Source organism: Peromyscus californicus, unplaced genomic scaffold, assembly GCF_007827085.1.
Source record: "Peromyscus californicus insignis strain IS unplaced genomic scaffold, ASM782708v3 Scaffold_3__1_contigs__length_106647218, whole genome shotgun sequence".
Lineage (NCBI taxonomy): Eukaryota > Metazoa > Chordata > Mammalia > Rodentia > Cricetidae > Peromyscus > Peromyscus californicus.
Window position 1 is genome coordinate 103,503,668 of NW_026294551.1, and position 19,011 is coordinate 103,522,678.

At 51.4% G+C, this 19,011-nt stretch overlaps 1 protein-coding gene across 6 annotated transcripts in view; it reads left to right on the plus strand.

Annotated features, from left to right (window-relative positions):
• The window catches only part of Snx29 (sorting nexin 29), a 473,090-nt gene extending 454,426 nt beyond the window's left edge, over positions 1-18,664 (plus strand). For all 6 annotated transcript variants that reach the window (XM_052759505.1, XM_052759508.1, XM_052759511.1 and 3 more), the window contains one exon: positions 14,829-18,664. In XM_052759505.1, the coding sequence (XP_052615465.1) occupies positions 14,829-14,958 (130 nt within the window). In that variant the 3' untranslated portion in view covers positions 14,959-18,664. The remainder of the gene's footprint in view (positions 1-14,828) is intronic.
• The last annotated feature ends 347 nt before the right edge of the window (positions 18,665-19,011 follow it).

Consider the following 19,011-nt stretch of genomic DNA (forward strand, 5'->3'; position numbering starts at 1 on the left):
TGTTGGGAATTAACCATTCCCTATGAGTCCCAGGAATTTGGGCTTTATTTTCAGTTGTAAAAAGAGTTATCAGGCAAGCCCCAAGAGGACTGATGGCAGGAAGCTGAGAGGATGGCCCTTGAAGGATACCAGGGTCCCAGCTGGCTCCAGAAGGCCAGCCACCCCAGTCCCACGCTGATTCCCACATGCTGGCCTGTGAGGCTGCTGATTGTGACAGCTGGAGTGTTGTGTGCAGCATGGGATGCAGGCTCAGCTGTTTGTGTTCCTCGGTGCTGAGAGGGAAATTGTCTATTCCTGATGAGCACATGGAGCACAGGGTCCACTTTTGTGAGCTTAAAGAACAAAGGGAATTTTCGCAGGAGATTGGGAAGTAGAAGTTTGACCAAACACCAGGCTAGACTCTGGGCAGCACTAAATAGCCATGTTTCTTTGGCTCTCCTTGACATTGCAAACTAAGCCACATCTCTTGTCTTTTGTGGGCAAGGTGAGATTGCAGGGTGAAAGCTGCAGGTGTTCTCATTTTGTGTTCAGAGAGGTGATCTGCAGCCAAGTCTTGCCCATACTAGCAAAGGTCCCCATGATGTTTTCTGTCTGTGCTGCTCATATGAGACCAGCATCCCTAGCTAGAGAGTTCCAGTTAGAGACACAGATACACAGACAAGTATACACACATATACATACACAGAGATATAGACAAGTATACACATATATACATACACAGATAGACAAATATGCACACACACATATACACACACACACAAACACCCACAAATGCACAGACACATACAAATATATATGCACACACACATGCATACACCCATACATTTCTCAATTTAAGAAATAAACCCTCAAAGCATTATTGTTAATAAATCTCTGCAGCTGTCCCTTGGTTCTTTCAGACACTGATCTGAAAGGTCCTGTCTCGTGAGTGAATGTCCAGGGATGCATTTCCTAAGACAGAGTCACAGTTATATGGGCCAGCCTCAGGCTATACCTGTCTCATCTCACTCTCTCCTAGGCTCTCAATGGATGGGTGCTGTGCTCCTTCTACTGGGGGAATTGTATGAGGTGCCATTAAAATACCGAGCCCACAAGGTTTCCTACCAGTTAGATTATAGCCATGTGATTACATATGTAGACTGTTTTATAACATGGAAAAGCAAAGTGCAGCCAGAGAGGAGGCATAAGTGATCTCAGGGCCCCTCCCAGCACTTGGGGAGCCTGGGCAGAATGGTACCCTCACCTAGGTTTGGGGATTCAGTTGGGAAATTTACATCCTGTGGACAGACATTCCTCTGTTTCTGATGTGACCAGACAATGGTGTTTTCTCATTTGTTTTTAAGTGAAGTAGTTGCCACTATAAAACAACTGAATGTCATCGGATTAAAACATTGAAATTCCAGGTTTCTCTTGAACATAAGCTTGATCTCGCCCTGTTTGCCACCATACAACACTCAGCTTTAGCTGTTGGTGACTCTGAACCCCCAGATCCTGTTGTCCCCTAATGCTAACCCAGCCTCCCTGCCACACACATCATTTTCTGGCTGGTTTGTTTCTCACCTGCTCATGGTATCACATGCTCACTCACTGTGTAACACACTCACGGGACCTGCCTAGTTCTGCAGATTCAAAGGTGTGGCCCTGGATCCTGGCCGCTCTTCCCAGAACCCTTCTGCATAGGTGATGGACTTGAGATAATGTCACCATACTTCTGTCACCCATTCTGCATTTGCTTATGTCTGTTCTGTGAGCCAGTCTCTGTGTTTACTTCCTATTCTAGTACCGGACCCTGCCTGGAGATAGGACAGGCAACAGGGCAGATCAGAGCCCCTGAGAAGAACTGGCTGGTGAATTCCCTCCAGAATATGCCTTTAAGTCCTCAGGTTACACAGTATTGGATCTGGTGTTGGACAGGGCCTGATGCCACACACTCTGCAGTTGTCGATGTCCCTTACGTTTGGCAGTGAGAGCATGGTTTTTAAGCATCCCGGCATCCCCACAGATCTGAGAGTGGAGAATCAGCAAGTTGAATGGACCTTCCCCTGCTTTTGGACTCTGTTCCCTTCCTGGAAAATGCCTGAAGCAGCTCTGAGGCACAAAGTGGGACAATGGAAAGTGGACATTTCTTCTTCATTTCGGACTCTGTACCAGTGTGGCACATGGGGAGGGGGGCAGACTCCCCTGCACACACCAGATAGGGAGCAGAAAGATGGCAGCCCTTGCTGTCCACTCTGAGGAGCCCCACATTGGCTATGTTCTCCCAGCACTTTTTTCTTTTTTACTAAATTTTTTCATTTATTTTACATACCAACCACAATTTCCCCTTCCTCTTCTCTTCTCCCTCCCCCCTTCACCTACCCCTCCCCCCATCCACTCCTTCTCCATTCAGAAAGGGGCAGGCCTCCCATGGGAGTCAACACAGCATGGTGTATCAGGACCAAGCTCCTCCTCCTGCATCAAGGCTGGGCAAGGCATCCAGCATGGGGAATAGGTTCCAAAAAGCTGGCTCATGCGCCAGGGACAGGTCCTGATCCCTCTGCTAGGGGACCTACAAACAGACCAAGCTATATGACTGTCACCCACATGCAGAGGGCCTAGGTCAGTCCCATGCAGGCTCCCTAGCTGTTGCTCCAGTCTCCCAGCACTTTTGAGAAAGATGCATTCCAAGGAATGCGATCTGCCATGGAGGTTTACTCAGGTCCCTGGGGAGAAGTTGGTGTCACTGAAGAAGGGAGGCCTGACTTCACGAGTTCTCTGAGGAACCGGGCAGCACATCACATGGCTTCAGTGATTTGCTAGGCTGTCATTTAACATGTTATTAAAACATTTCTTTGCAGAGTAACTCATCCCTTGGAAGCTGCCATGCCCCTGGGAGGGACAGCTGGAGAGAGAGTGAAGTGGGTCACAGCACAGACCCCCATGTGGAGGCTCAGCACAAGTGTGGTCCCTGTTTCTCCCCCACCCACTGCCGTTCTTACTCCAAATGTTGTTAAATATAGTTTCTGCTGAAATGAGAAATTCATGGTCTCCCAGAAAGCAATTGTTTTGCCCAGGGTCGCAGTGGGCTGCCTTGTCTCTGGCAGGGCCCACTTGAGCCCACATTGAGGCCTTTTGTCTCAAAAGGGGTTACTGACACGTACAACCCAGAACCTTCTATCCTAAGTTGCTGTGGCAGATTGCCAAGAGCCTTCTAGACACCACAGTCCTCATCACTGCCGAGCTGTTCAAGATGTCTCTCCAGCACAAGCTACGAGGCCAGGAGTGGAGAGGGTTTAAAAATAAGTGTAACTGCAGTGGCATTTGGGGTGAAAGGATCGTGCCTTGCTTTGCTGGACTCTGACCTTCCACAGCATCCCTGTCTCCATTATTTGCCCAGGTCTGGCCTGGAGTAGGAGGCCACCTCTGTCCTTGGATCTCGGTTTAGCCAAGAGGCACTGGGCAAAGCCCGAGGTTGTAAGCCTTGCACCCTCCCTCCTGTGCCACTGGGTTGAAGGATGGACTTGTGGTTCTCTCCTTTTCTCCTTTTCCTTCTTCCCATTTGTCCATTTGCAGATGCTGAGTGCGGTGGTAAACAAAGGGGCATGCTTGCAGGGCAATGAACGCTAATGTGCTCATTTGCATAGGCTGAGTCACAGGGTAGGAGCTGTACGAAGTATGTTCTAGAAGCATGACTCTGGTGTGCCCTAGGAGGTAGTCGTACCATTTTGAGAGGCTCTGAGCAGGCTGAGGAGTAGACTCGTTGGATCTTGTACAGCTGTCTGCAGACCTCTGGGCTCCATGGTCAGGAGTGAGATGGTGTTGAAAACGATGTGCTCTTGGCCCTGCCAGATGCCCTGAACCGGGTTGGGCTTCATCGAGTCGTTGAGACCCACTTGTCCCATTTGGAGTCTGTGTTGCTATTCCTTCTCCAGGTGAGAACAGTGAGCCTGGGAGTAAAGTAGCCCAGCCAGTGTGCAGCTGGGATGTGGGGGCTGGGGGCAGGAGCTGCTTCCTTACCAGTTCTCCACTGCCAAGTGAGTCAGAGTAAAGTCCGCTGAGGGCATGTGGCTGCTCTCCATTTCCTGTGGAGGCTCCCTGGGCTCAAGCTGTGCCTACTGCAGCCCCTTCAAGTTCTACCCAAGCCCCCACTTTGGGGCTCACTTGAAGTGCAGGTTTCAGAAAGGGCTTGAAAATGGGGCTGAGGAAAATGCAACAAGGAACTCGGGGTTCTGGCATCCGTATGGGGCAGGGCCTCCAATGTCTGCTCCACACTGCACCCGGCCTGCCGTTCCCAGCTGGCTTGCTTGGGAGCCACAGCCCTTTCGTGTCCCTTGTTTGTCTAAGATGCCCAGGGTGTGCTAAATGGCTCTGGAACATTGAAGCTGGTGATCTGCCTGCGGAGGAAGAGCAGGGCTGTTTGGACTCCTCTTGTTCATGCTTGGGGACGTGCTGTGACAGGGCTGCTCTGGGGAGGCAGGTTGGGAACCTACTGATACAACAGGAAGCACTGGTACTGCTGCACAAGCCGTTTGGGAACTTCTCCTCCCAAGGGCTCAGTAGTGGCATCTGTGGTGATGGAGGGCTGCAGGCTGGGTATGACCCAAGGTTATGTCCTCGTCACTAACCTGCTGGTTTGCCCCTTTATAGGCTTTGTGCCTCTGTTTCCCCTTCTGCAGGCAGTGCTAGCAGTTGGCATGCTGAGGCTGGGCTGCCCAGGAAGTTCAGGAATGGCAGTGGTGACAATGGCTGGTGTCACTAGTGGGAGTGTGTGCAGATAATTTCCGAACTCCTTAGAAACAGGGCAGAGTGTGGCATCTGAGATGGTAGGGCACAGCAAGAATGTTCACTAGACCCACAGAAATGTCTCCATGTGTGTCCAAGCCGCAGCCATATCCTTTATTGTGATCTGAAAGGCCTCGGCTGTGATGGTGTTCACATGACACACCCTCATGGCTGAGCCCAGAGCCCCGGCAGCAGAGGGGAGACCTTCTGTTCTGAGTGAGAGGGTCAGCACAGTGGGCAGCTCTCCTTATCGTGGGAAAGCCAGGCTGTGGGGGCAGAGTTCCCGCCACATCACATTGCAGCCATGTCCATGCAGAAAGTGCAAGACGGGCCACGCAGACCTGTGGTCAGATGCTAGATCTTCATAGCCTCTGGCCTGGCTCTCTGCCTCAGTGTCCTTACCTGTAAAAGGGGCTAGTCACAAAGACCTCCCAGGCTTGAGAGGGTGTGCCTTGACAGGGGGTACTGTTCAGACTGTAGTCACGGCTTCGCTTTTGGGTTCAAAGTCTCACTTTAGTCCCCAAAGGATACAAGTTGGCAGCACAGATATTACTCCAATTGCCTGCCCTACTTCATGGCTTTTATTTTTAAACATTGGAGCCTCAGAAAATTCAGTTTTGAGAAAGGGAAAAAGATTAGGTTATTTTTGGCACAATACCCTCCATCCAATTTAGGGTTAGTTTTTTAAAAAAAGTGACAAAATCTCTGTAATAGCAGAGGTGTGCTTATGGCACACAGAAGCTGACAGACTCATCCCATCACAGTGCCACCCGTTCTGATAACAGCTCTCCTCTCCGTGGGCCAGACAGTCATACGGCCGTCCCTTTAAACTTTAAAATATGCTGTCTAGGGTGACCATGGAAGTGGTTATGTCATTGACCACCAGTGTCTCCTGCCTTGTTACTGCGGTGTAGAAAACACCAACCATAGGCCTCAGTGGCCCAAGGCCCTAATACTGCTCCCACTTCAGATGACAGACCAGGAGCCCCTGGATTGGCTGATCTCTTGGTGGGGCCCCAGATGGCTTTCATTGGGTCACGTTTAGGGCAAAGTGGCAGGGGGGTGGTCAGCTCACACTAGCTCACAGGTTGAGCAGGGGTGTAGTGAGAGGAATGGGATAACATGCCCTCACACTGGGAACCTGGGGTCCAGGGATCATTTCTCACAGGTTGTATGAGGAACTTGGGACACCCTTGAACTGCACTCTGCCCCTCCTGTGGGACCTCCTGGCATATAGAGAATGCTCACGCAACCTGGATTGCCATCCCTGACAGAGACGCTGTCCTCAGCAGAGGAAAACGTGTCTCAACACTCCACAGAGGGGCCTCCAGCCTGAGTGGCACGGTCAGCCACAGTAACGGACAGGCTCAGGCTGCAACTGATAGCTAAGTCAGCGGTCCAGGCTGTTCCCACTGCAGAACTCTAAGCTGGTGATGTAAAGAGGCTGATGGTGCCTTGGAGGCCAGGGGTTTTGATGGTACCTCCTGAGACTCAGCTGGGAGTCACAAGGCAGCAGCCAGCTGGAAAGAACTGACAGGGAAGGGAGGGCTGTGGAACCTTCTGGTCACCTTTAGTCACTTGCTTTCCCTCCTACCCAAGAGGCCGAGTTTCACATAGGGGCCTTGGTTGAACTTCCATATGGAAATGGTGTGTCATAGAAATGTCATAGAAATAGACAGTAGTCACTTACCTTGACTTTGTCACTCAGCCATGATGAGGTGGGCTCCACTGACTCTCCCAGGAGCTCTGGGGATTACCAACAATGGCTCATTTCCTCCACTCTCCCTTCCAAAGGGACAGGAAAATGGGGAGGGGGGGAGTTGACTGAGTTGACACAGACAGACGGCTGCAGGCCTCGGCTTTATGGCTGTAAGACTCATGGCCCAGGTCCTGGTCCTGGGGAACCCCTCCCTGCCATTAAAGAATGAAATGTAGTCAGGTCATGGGAGTGTCAGGTGGGAAAGGGGCAGTTACAGTCTATGGAGGGGCAGCCTCTGAATGATGGCCTAAGGTTCTCACTCATGTGGACTGTGGTGAGCAGGGAGGGAGCCCTCAGGTACGCAGCCAGGGCTCCTTATTGCCTCTCATGGCTTCCAGACCATCCATCACTGCTGGACCACCCAAGTGGGAGAGGGAACCTTCTCTGGCACAAGTCACTTCTAAGAGGGGCCTGAACCCCAGGGATAAGCTGAGTCACTGGGCAATCTGGTCTAGTTACGGTTTGACAGTGGAGGGCTGGTGTGGACCTCCTTCAGGACTATGATTTGGAAGGCCAACCCCCTACGTCTCAGGGGGAAACAGTGAGGCCGTGCTGGGTTCAAGTCCTCAGTCTGTCTCTGGGCTGCACTTGCAGCCTTTCTGTTTGCACCTGTGACATGGAGATGTAGCATGTCTGTACGGTGGGATGATAGGGTTGGTGCCATGAGTGTAGGAGGCACGTAGTAGGTGCTCTAGTCATGAAAACCGTGTTACCATTCCATCCCATGTTCAAGAAGGACACCATGAAGGGAATAGGAATACTAGATTGATCTATTGATAATTATAAACAATTACCATGAACAAGAGGGAAAATCTTTATTTCCCATTATCCACAGGACTGCTGTGATTCAAACTGTTGTTTTGACTAAAAAAATGAACAAAACATGACAAGAAAATTAGAGATGTTTAAGCAGCTACCTTCTCTGCTAAAAAAGGAAAGGGTTCAAATTAGTCCTAGCACTCAAAGGAAGACCAAGCTCAGTTAGCTTACCTGGGATCTGTCAGTGTAGTAACCCAGTCCAGCCAGGAGCACAGCCCAAGTGTGGAGCACATGCATGATGTATTCCAGGCAGTTGCTGACGGTTCTAGAGCAACTCAGGTCCTGCCTTTGGTTGGGGACACAGACGTTGAGTAGTCCAAGGGGTGTTATGCACACCAGCTGGTGATTACTACACACAACAGTAGGAACAGACCTGGTGGGAATGTGTTAATGCTGTGGTTGGAGAAGACCTCAAAGGTAGTGAGAGATGGATTATATACCTCAGGGATAGATCCTGGCAGAGTGAACTGCAGGTGCAAAGGCCCTGAGGCCCAGAGTGTTCAACCTTCTCCAAACAGCAGAAATACCAGCTTGGTAAGAGGAGGTGCCAGTGCAAGGACAGTAGGTTCTAGAAAACCTTGTGGTCTAGGGAATGGGATGGGGAACACTGGGGGAGGAGTTTGAACATGGAGGGTGAAGGAGGGTGACTATGGAAAGGTATGGGGGGACATAGAGTGTTTAGAATGCAGCACTGAAGGTCTAGCTGTGGATGAGGGAGTGTGGATCACTGGAGTGTGGAATTAGAAGCACAGAGTTGCCATGTAGTAAATACATGGTGACTTGGAGACACTCGGGAGCAAGAGATGGGCTTTGTGAAGCCCTTGACATTCTTGCAGATTAGGCCAGGTGGTGCATCCAGGACCCAAGGACAGATGCCTGCAGGAGGCATGTACTGAGGAGCAGTCCATGTAGAAGTCATTGAGGAGAGTGACTTGGAAGAGAGGACTTGTGGTTGCACTTGGGAGATGTCAACAGGTGAAGAGGAACCCATGCAGGAGGTATGGGGCGGGAAGACTCCCAAGTGATGGGGTCTGGAAGCTGAGGGAGAAGGCACAGCAAGGGAAGTCATAATGTCCATAGGATCTTCCAGTCTAGAGCTTCTTCTGCCTCCCTGCCAGTGAGAATAGATGCTGCCACATGGGCAGGCAGGTGCCCAGTTGTGTGCCTGCCATCTGCGAGGGGCCTTGGTATTGCCTGCTCTCCGAGTGGCACTCTGATGCTAAAAGTAGGCTCTGGATGGTGCTGTCTGTGCCTGCCAAGCAGGTGCAGCTCAGAGCGTTTAGATACTGGAAGAGTGGCATATTAGATGGGCTGGTACAGCCTCAATCCAGGCAACTGCTCCCCATCCTCTGTTATCTTTGTCCAGCTGTCTGCAGCCCAAGCTGGTCCCCAGCATCCTGATTTTCAGGGCTGTAACCTTGACTAGTGAAACCAGTGGTAACATCAATGCAATTAGGTGTTGTCACAAATGGAAGTCTTCCCTTGAGCTATTTTCTGCCTTTATAACTTCAAGGTCTCAGAGGCTTCATCAGAAGTATAGCCACCTATGGGTGGGGACATAGGAATCGCAGCCCTGGCAGGATGTGCCAAGGAACAGCTGCTGTCAAGGATGGCCCTGGGTGGCTGAGCTGGGCAATCATGGCCAGGAGGTAGGGACTTTTTGCTGCTGCTCTAGTTCTGTTTTGGTTTTTCAGTGCTGGAAATGGGCATTGTACACATTAGGCAAGTGCTCCGACCTTGTGCCATATCCTGCATGCACTGGTAGATCAGATGAGGTACTGATCCACTGCTGTCCCAGTTTATAACCAGAGCCCCTGCTCTGGGTGTTTGAAGATATGAGGCCTGGCCACTCACTTCAAAGGAAGAAAAAAAAAGTAATGATTAAAAGGCAAGAAATGGTTTTAATCAAAATTGCCATTCGTAAGCATTGGCGACTGCTGGGATACTGATGGGAACTCTGGGTTTAAGCCTGGGCACAGGAGGGGTGCTGCATTGTTAAGCAGTCCTAGGCAAGGTGTGGTGTGTTGATCACTACTTGGTTCTGGTTCTACAATGAAGGAAGTCCAGTTCTCATGAAACAATTGCTCCTGCTTGTGGGATCCCACCGTAGGACGTGGCTCTGCTGCTCCTGGGATCCAAGATGGCTGTAGGATTAGAAAAGTGGCTGAAGACTTTGAGACACCTTCTTGGGGGTCTGAGATAGGTTGTAAAAGCAGACAGGTGACTAATCTCTATGCCCTTGGCCTAGAAGAGGGTAGGATGGGTCACGTGTCCGTGGTGTGCAGATACTGCTTGAGTGTTAACTCTGCTGCCTGTTGCTCAGCACAGACAGGTGCAGAATGAAAGCAGAGCTGCCTTCCAAAGGCAGTTGGTGCTGGGTGTGATGACACATGGACTCAGAAAGTAGAGGCAGGTAGATCTGTGAGTTTGGAGCCAGCCTGATCTACATAGTGAGTTTGGGATAGCCAGGGCTACATAGTGAGACCTTGTCTCCAAAAAAAAAAAAAAAAAAAAAAAAAAAAAAAAAAAAAAAGCCCTGTAGTTTGTAAGAACCTATTTATATGCTCTGTGGCCTTGGTCTTCCATGTGTAGCCTAGGGAAGGGTAATAAATACCCGGTGATTCCACAAGATGAAGGGCAGGGGTCAGTGTATTCCCACAGAAGCAAGGTCTCAGAGTCATCCTGGACACCTGTTGTCAATCTGTCCTCACTGCCCCCAAGAAGGAGGTGGGCCTCATGCCCCTGCACAGTTCTAATGATGTCTGGGGATGCCTGTTGGAGATGGTACCCCTGTAATCACGATAGAACACAATCATGTTGGAAGTTCATGGTGGCCTGTGTCTCAGTGACCATTGGTTAGTCCCCTGCTCTGGAATGCATCTTCCCTGCTTCCCTTCCATGACTCCTAGAAAGTCCTCTACCTTCCAAGACTATGCTCTCTGGAAGAGCACTGGTGTTGGGGGGTCAGCTGTAGTTGGTGTTTCTCTTTTAGACCTCTGGTACTTTTGATGGATCTCCCCATAGGCAGCTTCCCCTTAGGCTGTTCACAGTCACTCTACCGGAGCCCCATCATGGAAGAAACAATTGAGGGACCCATTTGGTGCCAACTCAGAAGGAACCCGTTGTGGTCAAGGTCAAAGCACAGAGCACTGCGGGTCCTTCTGGGGCAGGAGGACATGGTCCAGACTCTCAAGCACACCCTTACCCTCCAGCTGGGCCTAGAGAGGAGAGCAGGTGAAAACAGACCAAGTTTCCACTGCTGGTCCGGAACCACCAGTGTCCATTAGGGCGGCAGGTGCTTCTCTAGCATTTTCTAAGGCTTCATGATCAAGGAAACCATTGAGGACAGCCCTACTCTCCAGATTTGCTAGGTCATCTGGGAACAAAAATGATTAACTATGCTGTCCAAGAAGCCAGCCCAGGCCATTCAGGAGGGACAAGTAGGGGTGTATGTGACAGGAACAAGGGAAGTGGGTCAGGCTGTGGGGGAACAGGGACCATGTGGCCACACCTGCAGGGGTGGCCAGCAGGACAGTGGCTTTAAGTTGACTGGGGTGGTATTGTGGGAACAGCAAGTGGAAAGTCTTGCATGAGGCTCTGGTCTGTTCATAGTACTTCCTCCTCATGTTCATGTTGTCTTATCGGCATGTGCCAGGCTCCTTGAGTCTATTTAGGTCTTTGTACCTAGCTAGAGAACGGTTTGAACCCAGAACCAGGCCCTGAACCCTGTGCTCCTCATCTTCACAGTCCCCTGACACACGTGCATGTCTGGAAAGAGAATAATGTTGCTCATGGCAGACCCAGGGCCTGGCCCTCATGTCAGTGACAGGCAGGTAACTGTAGTTCATTTGTAGTCAGGTGCCCATTAAGGAGAAAAGTTCACATCCTTGTGTTTGGGACAGCAGGCCATGCTTCCTCCCTAGGTTGTGGCTGAACAATGAGATCAACACCTAGAAGTTTACATTAGAAGGTTGAGGTGTGGCTCAGTGGAGGGCACTTGCTCAGTGTGCACAAAGCCCTGGGCTCATCCCTAGGATCACAAGGAAAAGAAAAATTAAAGCAGAGTCCAGGAAAGTGCCATAGGCTAATCACCACGGTCCTACTCATCCACACACCATCCACAGCATCTGTCCTGCTAGGATGCAGCAGCACCCATGCAACAGCCCCTCCAGAGCCACAGACACAAGGACCTGACTGTTGCCAGGCCTTGTTTCAGAATGTTGGGGCTGATCTCTATGAAGCAGCAGGAGAAGCTCAACATTGTACCATTGGCATGAGAAGCAGGAGGTAGCAGCACCGTGCATCTTTTCCATTTGTATAATCAACAAGTAAAACAGTGTGTAAGTCACATGCGCGCACGCGCACACACACACACATACACATGCATGCATGCATGCACGAATGCACGCAAACACTGTGCAGTAGGTAGTTCAAGAAAGATACCGCTCAGAACAAGAAGGGCTGCTCTCTGGAGACGGGGCAGGGACACACGTGTACCATTTACCACTACGCTTTTCTGCTTAAATTTGCTCCACTTTCTGTGTTACCTATTCCAGGAAATAGTGAAAGAAGTACCTGGAGGCTGAAGAGCTGAGATAGCAAAGAGAGAGGAAGCCATCTCTTAGGCCACATTTCCTTCCTCTTCTTCTAAGGAAGGTGTAAAGATCTTTCTATGGGCCGCCACATTCTTTCTGAACGCTCTTGTTTTGATCTGGGAGGGAGCCTGGGAAGGAGGCTCTCAAGTCCTGCCTACATTTAGGTGGAAATTACCTGAGGTGAACGGTGCGGGCAGAGTGCAGCAGCCTTGCTTTGGAGGAGTTTGCTCCTCTGAGCACTGACTTCCCGGTGGAGGCTGCAGAGCACCTGGCTTCCAGCCCCAGTGAGCCTTGTTCCTTGGGTGAGGCCTAGTCTGGAGTGGAGAGTCCGTGGCGTGCAGCCGCTAGGAGCACTGGAAAGCATGGCTGTGCCTGCCCCGCTCCTCAAAGTCCAGACGGTGTGCCAGCCTGCCAAAAAGCCCCCTTAGCCTCAGTGATGAGTTGAATTGGTCTCAGCTGGCCTCTGTGTCTCCAGAGCCCCCAGGCTGCAGTCCCTCTGCCCTGGGTTTTCCAGCGAGCTTTAAAGGCTTGAGCTTGCAGCTCGGCTTGAGCACTGTGTTTGGAGTGTGGTGATTCCGGAGCGCATCTGAGCTGAGAACGGTTGCTCTTGTGAGCCCAGAGCAGACCCCGGTGCTGGGGTCAGACCCCAAGTGTGTCCGCCCAGCTGCCTGCCGTGTGATGCAGAGCAGACCCCGGTGTTGGGTCAGACCCCAAGTGTGTCCGCTCAGCTGCCTCCCGCGTGATGCAGAGCAGACCCCGGTGCTGGGGTCAGACCCCAGGTGTGTCCGCTCAGCTGCCTCCCGCGTGATGCAGCTGTTGTCTTGGGAGTGTTTGCCCTCCTGCTTACAGGGTCTCTGAGGTCTGAGTGAGACAGCTCAGGGCAGTAGCTGAATCTCCCTTCTAGAAGGAGGCCCTCTTCCTTCACTGGCAGTAGAATAATATATGGACTTTAGGGTTTCCCTCTTGCACCCCTTTCCCAGCTGGTGGGTAGAGACCTGCTGCCAGGCTCCACTCCCGCAGGCAACACCCATGAGGCATGTCAGCCTCTCTGGAGAGCAGGCTGGAGGCAGGGCTTGGTTGATGTGGTTGCTGCTCTGAAGGTCACTCAGTCTGTGTTACAGCTGCTCACCTTAGCCAATACCATGTCAATACAACCAATAGGGAGGTGACTGGGGCAGTCATGCCCCAGTAAAGCTGTGTGCTAGCATACTAAACAAGAAATCCTCCAGGCCTGGTGGCACATGTGGTCTGAAGGAGGCTGAGGGGTTGGTTGTTCAGACTGATGGCCGGCACTGCCCTGAGAAGTCAGCCTTGGGGTACCACTTGAGGAGTCAAGGGAAGTGCCAGCAGAGGGTGAGCGGGCTGGCTACACAAGTTCCCAGGACACACAAGGTCAGGTGGCATTTTAAGTGACCCTGGCCCACTCTGTGGAGTGGTTGGGCCCAGGGCCCAGGCTGTAGTGAACTCAGGGGTGATGTTCAGTGAATGGATTTGCTCCTAGACTTCAGGACTACAGGTTGAGGTAACGTTGAAACCTTCTGGGACTGGGGTACTGGGCTCAGCATCAGCATTAGTATTATGAGAAGTGACATCACCATGAGTCCCCCATCTGAGGCTGGAATTAGGACAAGTGGCCATGTTTCCAAGACACTGTCTTGATTATCTTGTCTTCCAGCCCAAAATGGATATACTGCACAGTAGGGGTGCTAGGATGGCAGGCAGGCACCACTACACCTGTAGTAGCTTTAGATTCTCCTGAAGTGGGGTCCCCTTCTCACCCTTCCCACACCTACTTGGTACCCTGTCTACTGTCCGCATAAAATCCTCTCTCACTATTGGCCAGAGTTTTCTCACTCTCTTTTGCCACCCCTCTGCCAGGAAGAGTTGGAGCTGACACCCCCTTCGTTTTGACCGCCTCCTCATCTCAACATGCCCCCACCTTGTACATATCCTCTATGGCCTCTGCCTCCTCCTCATCTACAGAGCTAGATGGGAAGAGGCTCTTGCCCCGCTTGTAGAGGTACAGCTGAAGAGGACAGAGCATGCAGTCCACCCAGGGCAGGACATAGTAGGGCATCCTCCCCCGCTTTGCTCTAAGTGGTAGCCACCCATTTGTCTAAGTCAGTGGTGCAGGTTGTGTAACTACTGGCCACAGTTCCTGACTGTGGGCTCTTCTGGTGGGTAGATGTTTGATGTCTCGTGTCAGTGAGACTCCACTGGACTGGAGAAGAAAAAAAAAAGCAAAAGTTTTGAGACTGTATCCCACGTACTTTCCTCTTTCCATGGGGTACCCAGGGGCATCCTGAGCTGTGGCTGAGAGTCTTAGAGCTCAACATCCATTGAGCACCACATCTGTGCTCACACCTGCAGCCTGGGCTCTGGGCCCAGCCATGCCACACAGTGGCTTCCCCCACAGGGCTGTGAGCCATGCCTTGGTCACCAAACACTGGCATATGCCTTGACTCTCCTCTTGAATAAACACCAGCAGAGGTCCCTGTTGAACATCTGGCTGCACATCTGTTATGACCCTGAGTGCTAGGATTTTAGTGGTGTTTTCTCTTTGGCTCTGTGATGAGGTTTCACTGTGAGATGGAGGGAAGCATGGAAGAATGCCTGGCTGGTGAGCTGGCTTACAGCCTCAAAGCAGGTTCCTCATGGCGCCTCAAAGTTAGCTCAGACACAGCCCGCAGTAGTAGGGCTTCCAGGCTGTTTAAAAAGTGGGAAATTTACACAGCAACATGAATGTCTCATTTCTTCAAGTTGACTGACCAGTTGGAGATGGCCAGATACTCTCTTCTCTGTGTGACCTCTGCTGGTCTCACATGTGACTCCTGTCCTTGCCTGTGTCATTTGCATGTAAACCCTTATTTCAACAGTCTCCTCCTGTCTCACAGGGATATTACTCCACCTGGAGAACCGCTGAGCAAGAACAGCAGACCCAAAGTAGCCTCCCGCTTCCCTAAGCTGTCCCGAGGCCAACCCAGGGAGATACGCAATGTGGAGCCTCAGAGCGGTGACCTCTGACCTCAGTGGAATTCCAGACTCCAGCCACTTTGTGCTCAACCTAGCCATGGCCGCTGGCTCTGGACACCTTGGCAGGATGACCATGTCCCCACAAAGAACACACTCTTCCTGCTGCCGCACGCAACCCAATTAAATTGGTCAGTTTCAGCTGTTGGGTCCCTGCTGGGCATTGCTCACTGGACAGACAAGATGGGGACACTCTCACTACCCCCCAGTGTGGCCAAGGCTGGGTGTCACCTCCTGCAGTTCTGCCAGCAGGTCAGTGGGTTCTGGGACCCCTGGTTGAGATGCACAACACACGGGCAGAAGGATCCTTCAGATGCCACCCATGACGCTTGCCCATGTGGGAACCAGCATGACTGACACTCTTGGATTTCCTCCTGAAGCAACTGCCTGCTGCAGCCTGTGAATGGAGACTCCTCCTCCCTTTCCTCTTTCCCCTGTGGTAGTTAGACACCAAGCAGCATGACCACATGGCTGCTGTGGCTGGGATTTCTCCAGGAATAGTCCTCTAGTGGCCTAACAAAGGCTTTGGCAGTGACTGGTCCTTGAAAAACTTAGCCTTCCCTCCTGTTGCTGGCTCCAGGAAGCACCATCCATTCAGGAAACCTGAGGCTGCTCCAGCAAGGGCAACTGGATGGACCTGAGGGGTTCCACCATCCAGCCCAGCCCAGGACAGCCTGGAGACCCCGAGGAGGACATCCCTGGTCCTAGAAATGGTGGTTGTGACCTCAGATCACTGGAGATTTGGCTTTGGGCATTACTGTGGCAAGCCGGCCCTATGGAGTCTCAGACCCAGTGCCAGAACTGAGCCGAGAATGATTGTCCCCTGAAGTTGTTTAGCACAAACTGTCCCTAACGTGTTTCAGTGGGAGCAGAATGCTGTGTCCCCCAGGACGATGTTCTCCTCTTGCTCTCCTCTCAGGGTACCATCCTAGAGTCCAAGGCTCACAGGCATGGAGTGGAAAAGAACCAGCTGCTTGGCAGCTCTGACTCTGCCACCAAGCCTGGGTCCCTCTGCGTCTCAGGACCCACTCTCAGTGGTCTTCTCCCCAGGTCAAAACCTCCTTGGTGTCTTGGTATAGCTTGGAAGAGCTTGCAAAAGGGACCATGTACCAAGCAGTGTGCACATCTCTGCCTGCCAAGGAGTTTCCAGTGGCATCTCTCTAGGGGAGGCAACTGGAAATGCCTGAATGTGGGCTGGAAGGGCTTCAGCTCAAAGCTGGACCTTGCCAAGTGGGCTGGGGGAGCAGGGGTTTTCCTGGCCCAAGGAAAGCTTGGAGAAAGTTCCCTAGAAGATGAGAGAACTTCAGAGCACAGGGAGACAGAGAGGCCTGAACAGTTCCAATTCCTTGGGCCAGATGGGCTGTGCACAGATGAGGCAGAATATACACACGCATACGCACACGCACACGCGCGTCCTCCCTTACAGCTGGGATCAGGAGTTGGGGGAAGCAGGGAACCATCTTCAGCCTGCTGGGAAGGAAGGACCCAAGAAGTTTCTCAGCCCTAGAAACCCAGCATGGTTCCTCTCTTGTCTGCCTGAGAGGCCATAGGCTCCACACAAGCCCCACACCTAGAATGTAGGTCAGAGAACTGGACCTAGTAGCCAGAAAGGCCCTGTGAGACTCTGGTAGGCCAAGTCCGCCTCCTGAGCTGGGGTACTCAGCATGGAGACACTTTGTATTCTGTCATGTTCTGTAAAGAAAGGATCCTGCACCCTCCCACATCTCCCACAGCCCAGAGTCCTGAGTAGCAGGTCTTTGGGTACCTGGCTCAAACACACATCGCTAAGAGGCTCTCTCACTGTAGACACAACGTATAGAATAATCTTTCACATTCAGCACCTGCAGTTAAAGCAGAGAAAGGGAGGAAGGAAGGAAAGAAGGAAAAGAAAAAAGAAAAGAAAGAAGAAAGGCACCCAGAGTAAAATGCCTTGGTTTTCAAGGATTAATTTTGGGAAACTTGCCCAACTTTGCCGTAATGTGGATGTGAGAACTTAGTTCTGGGGACCGTGTGGGCCTTTGGTTGCTTGATACCTGCCTCCTACCCACTCCTTCTCCCCTGTGGGGATTGACACTGGGGCCTTGCAAGTACTGGACAAAAGCTCTCTAGTGAGCCACACTCCAGCCCTGCCCACACCGTTCCCACAGAGGCCTAGCAATCACTCTCGGCTCCAGGTTGCCCATCTCATTACCTCACAAGAGCATGTGAGCCCCCTGGAACTTGGGCAGAGCAGTACAGGGTGGGGTCGGGTGATAGAAGGCTTTCCCCACAATGCTCCCTAGATGTGAGGCCCAAAGTCCAGAGAAGAATGCAGAGCCATGGCCACCCAGTGGGTCTGACACAGCCTCAGCTCTTCGGGACACTGTTTCCCAACCTTGAGCCTGACTGTGGCCTTGGCCTACTTGTGGCTACTGAAACTTTGTTCTTGGAACAGTTCACATGTCCTGAGGCCCAGGTCACAGTGTTCTAGGCCTTGGCTCCTGGGCCATTACTCCAGCTTCATCGGTCTGTGTAAGACACAACTGTTGTATAAACAGAACTGGTCCCCAAGGAGAGCCTGGGCCCTGGTCTCCCAAGTCTACCACCAGACTCCATCTCTGTGGCAGCCTGCACCTGCATACACCCACCCAGCTGTGCCCAGCTGAGGGCTCAGAGGCTTAGGTCTTCAGCCACCAGGACGAGCCAGGAACAGTCTAGCCATGATGTCCTGCCCTTGCCCTGCTACACTGGCTGGGAGGCCTGCCAGGAGGAGCAGCCTCAAGCCCATGGCAATAAGTCCTAATGCTCAACACTCTCACTAGGGTCAATTCCACCCAAAGCTGCCTCCTGGCCTGAGGGCTGTGACCAGAAGGCAGGTGCCTCCTCATGAACAAGGTCTATTGTAATGAACATTCTTCAAAATATTGTGCATTATTTCATTAAAGCTAGTGTTAAATGTTTGCTGTTTAGGTTGGTTCTATGCTAACTTTGCACAACTGTAGCACTGTATATTTTAGCTAATATTTCTGTGCCAAAAAGTTCAGCTCCCTGTTGCTATCACATGTGGTCTCCATTATGCTGCTGAAGTAAAGTGTAGGCAGTGGATGGGGAGGGTAGAGAGCACAGTAGCAGGACTGGAGTGGATGTTGTGTCAAGGCTTGGGTTCACTTCCCACTGGGGCCATGTTCTCCTGCCTTGTAGACACTGCTCACCACATGTTCCAGCCACCACCTACAACCCGCTCAGCTCCACTTCTGCCAGGGAGACCACTTGACCACATGGAGGTTTTCTGTTTGGTTGTTTTGTTTTCATCAGTGGGATGGATTGGGAATCCCCAGCAAGAATTGGGACATACGGCACGAGACAGTGGGTTGCACAGGAGCCATAGTGTTGCTGAGCACCTGGGAAGAGAACCCGAGCTGGGACCCCAGGGAGTGAGGGCCCTGGTTAGCTATCTCCATCCTCCCCAGGAAAGTTCTCGTAGCTGCTGCAGCCCTGTGTCTGGAGCCTGGGGTGTGAACAGCCCGGAAGTCTGAGCATGTGCTATCCCAACTCCCCTCTTAGGTTAAGGTTTACACAATAGAATTTTTAAACAAATCTGTTTAATTTTCTAAAATCTCTTGTATTAAATTTTTCTTTTGGAATAAGCTGTGGATTTTGTTACAATCTGGTTGAGAGAAGCCTTTTCAGTGAGGGGATTAAAATGGCATTTTCTAAATTAGATGCTCTTCTCTGTGGTTTCTTTGTCTAGATTCTTTACTGACAATTAGGATTTCGATGAATATATCACAAGAAAGCCTTTAGATTCTAAAGTCTAGAAGGTTCACTTATCACTTGAGGTGACACTCCAGACACCAGTATGTGGTTCACCGAACAGCACTTTTGTTTGAATTAAACACTGGGGGTCACTTGTAGTATTATACTGATCTTGGTAAAGTGGAATGTAGAATAAAAATTCCACACAGAAAGGAATTCCACATCCTCATGACAGATTCCTGTGTACTCAGTCAAGAAACATGAGTGAGGAAGAGGTGCGCATTTCTCTTTCCTGTGTTTCCTCAGCATCAT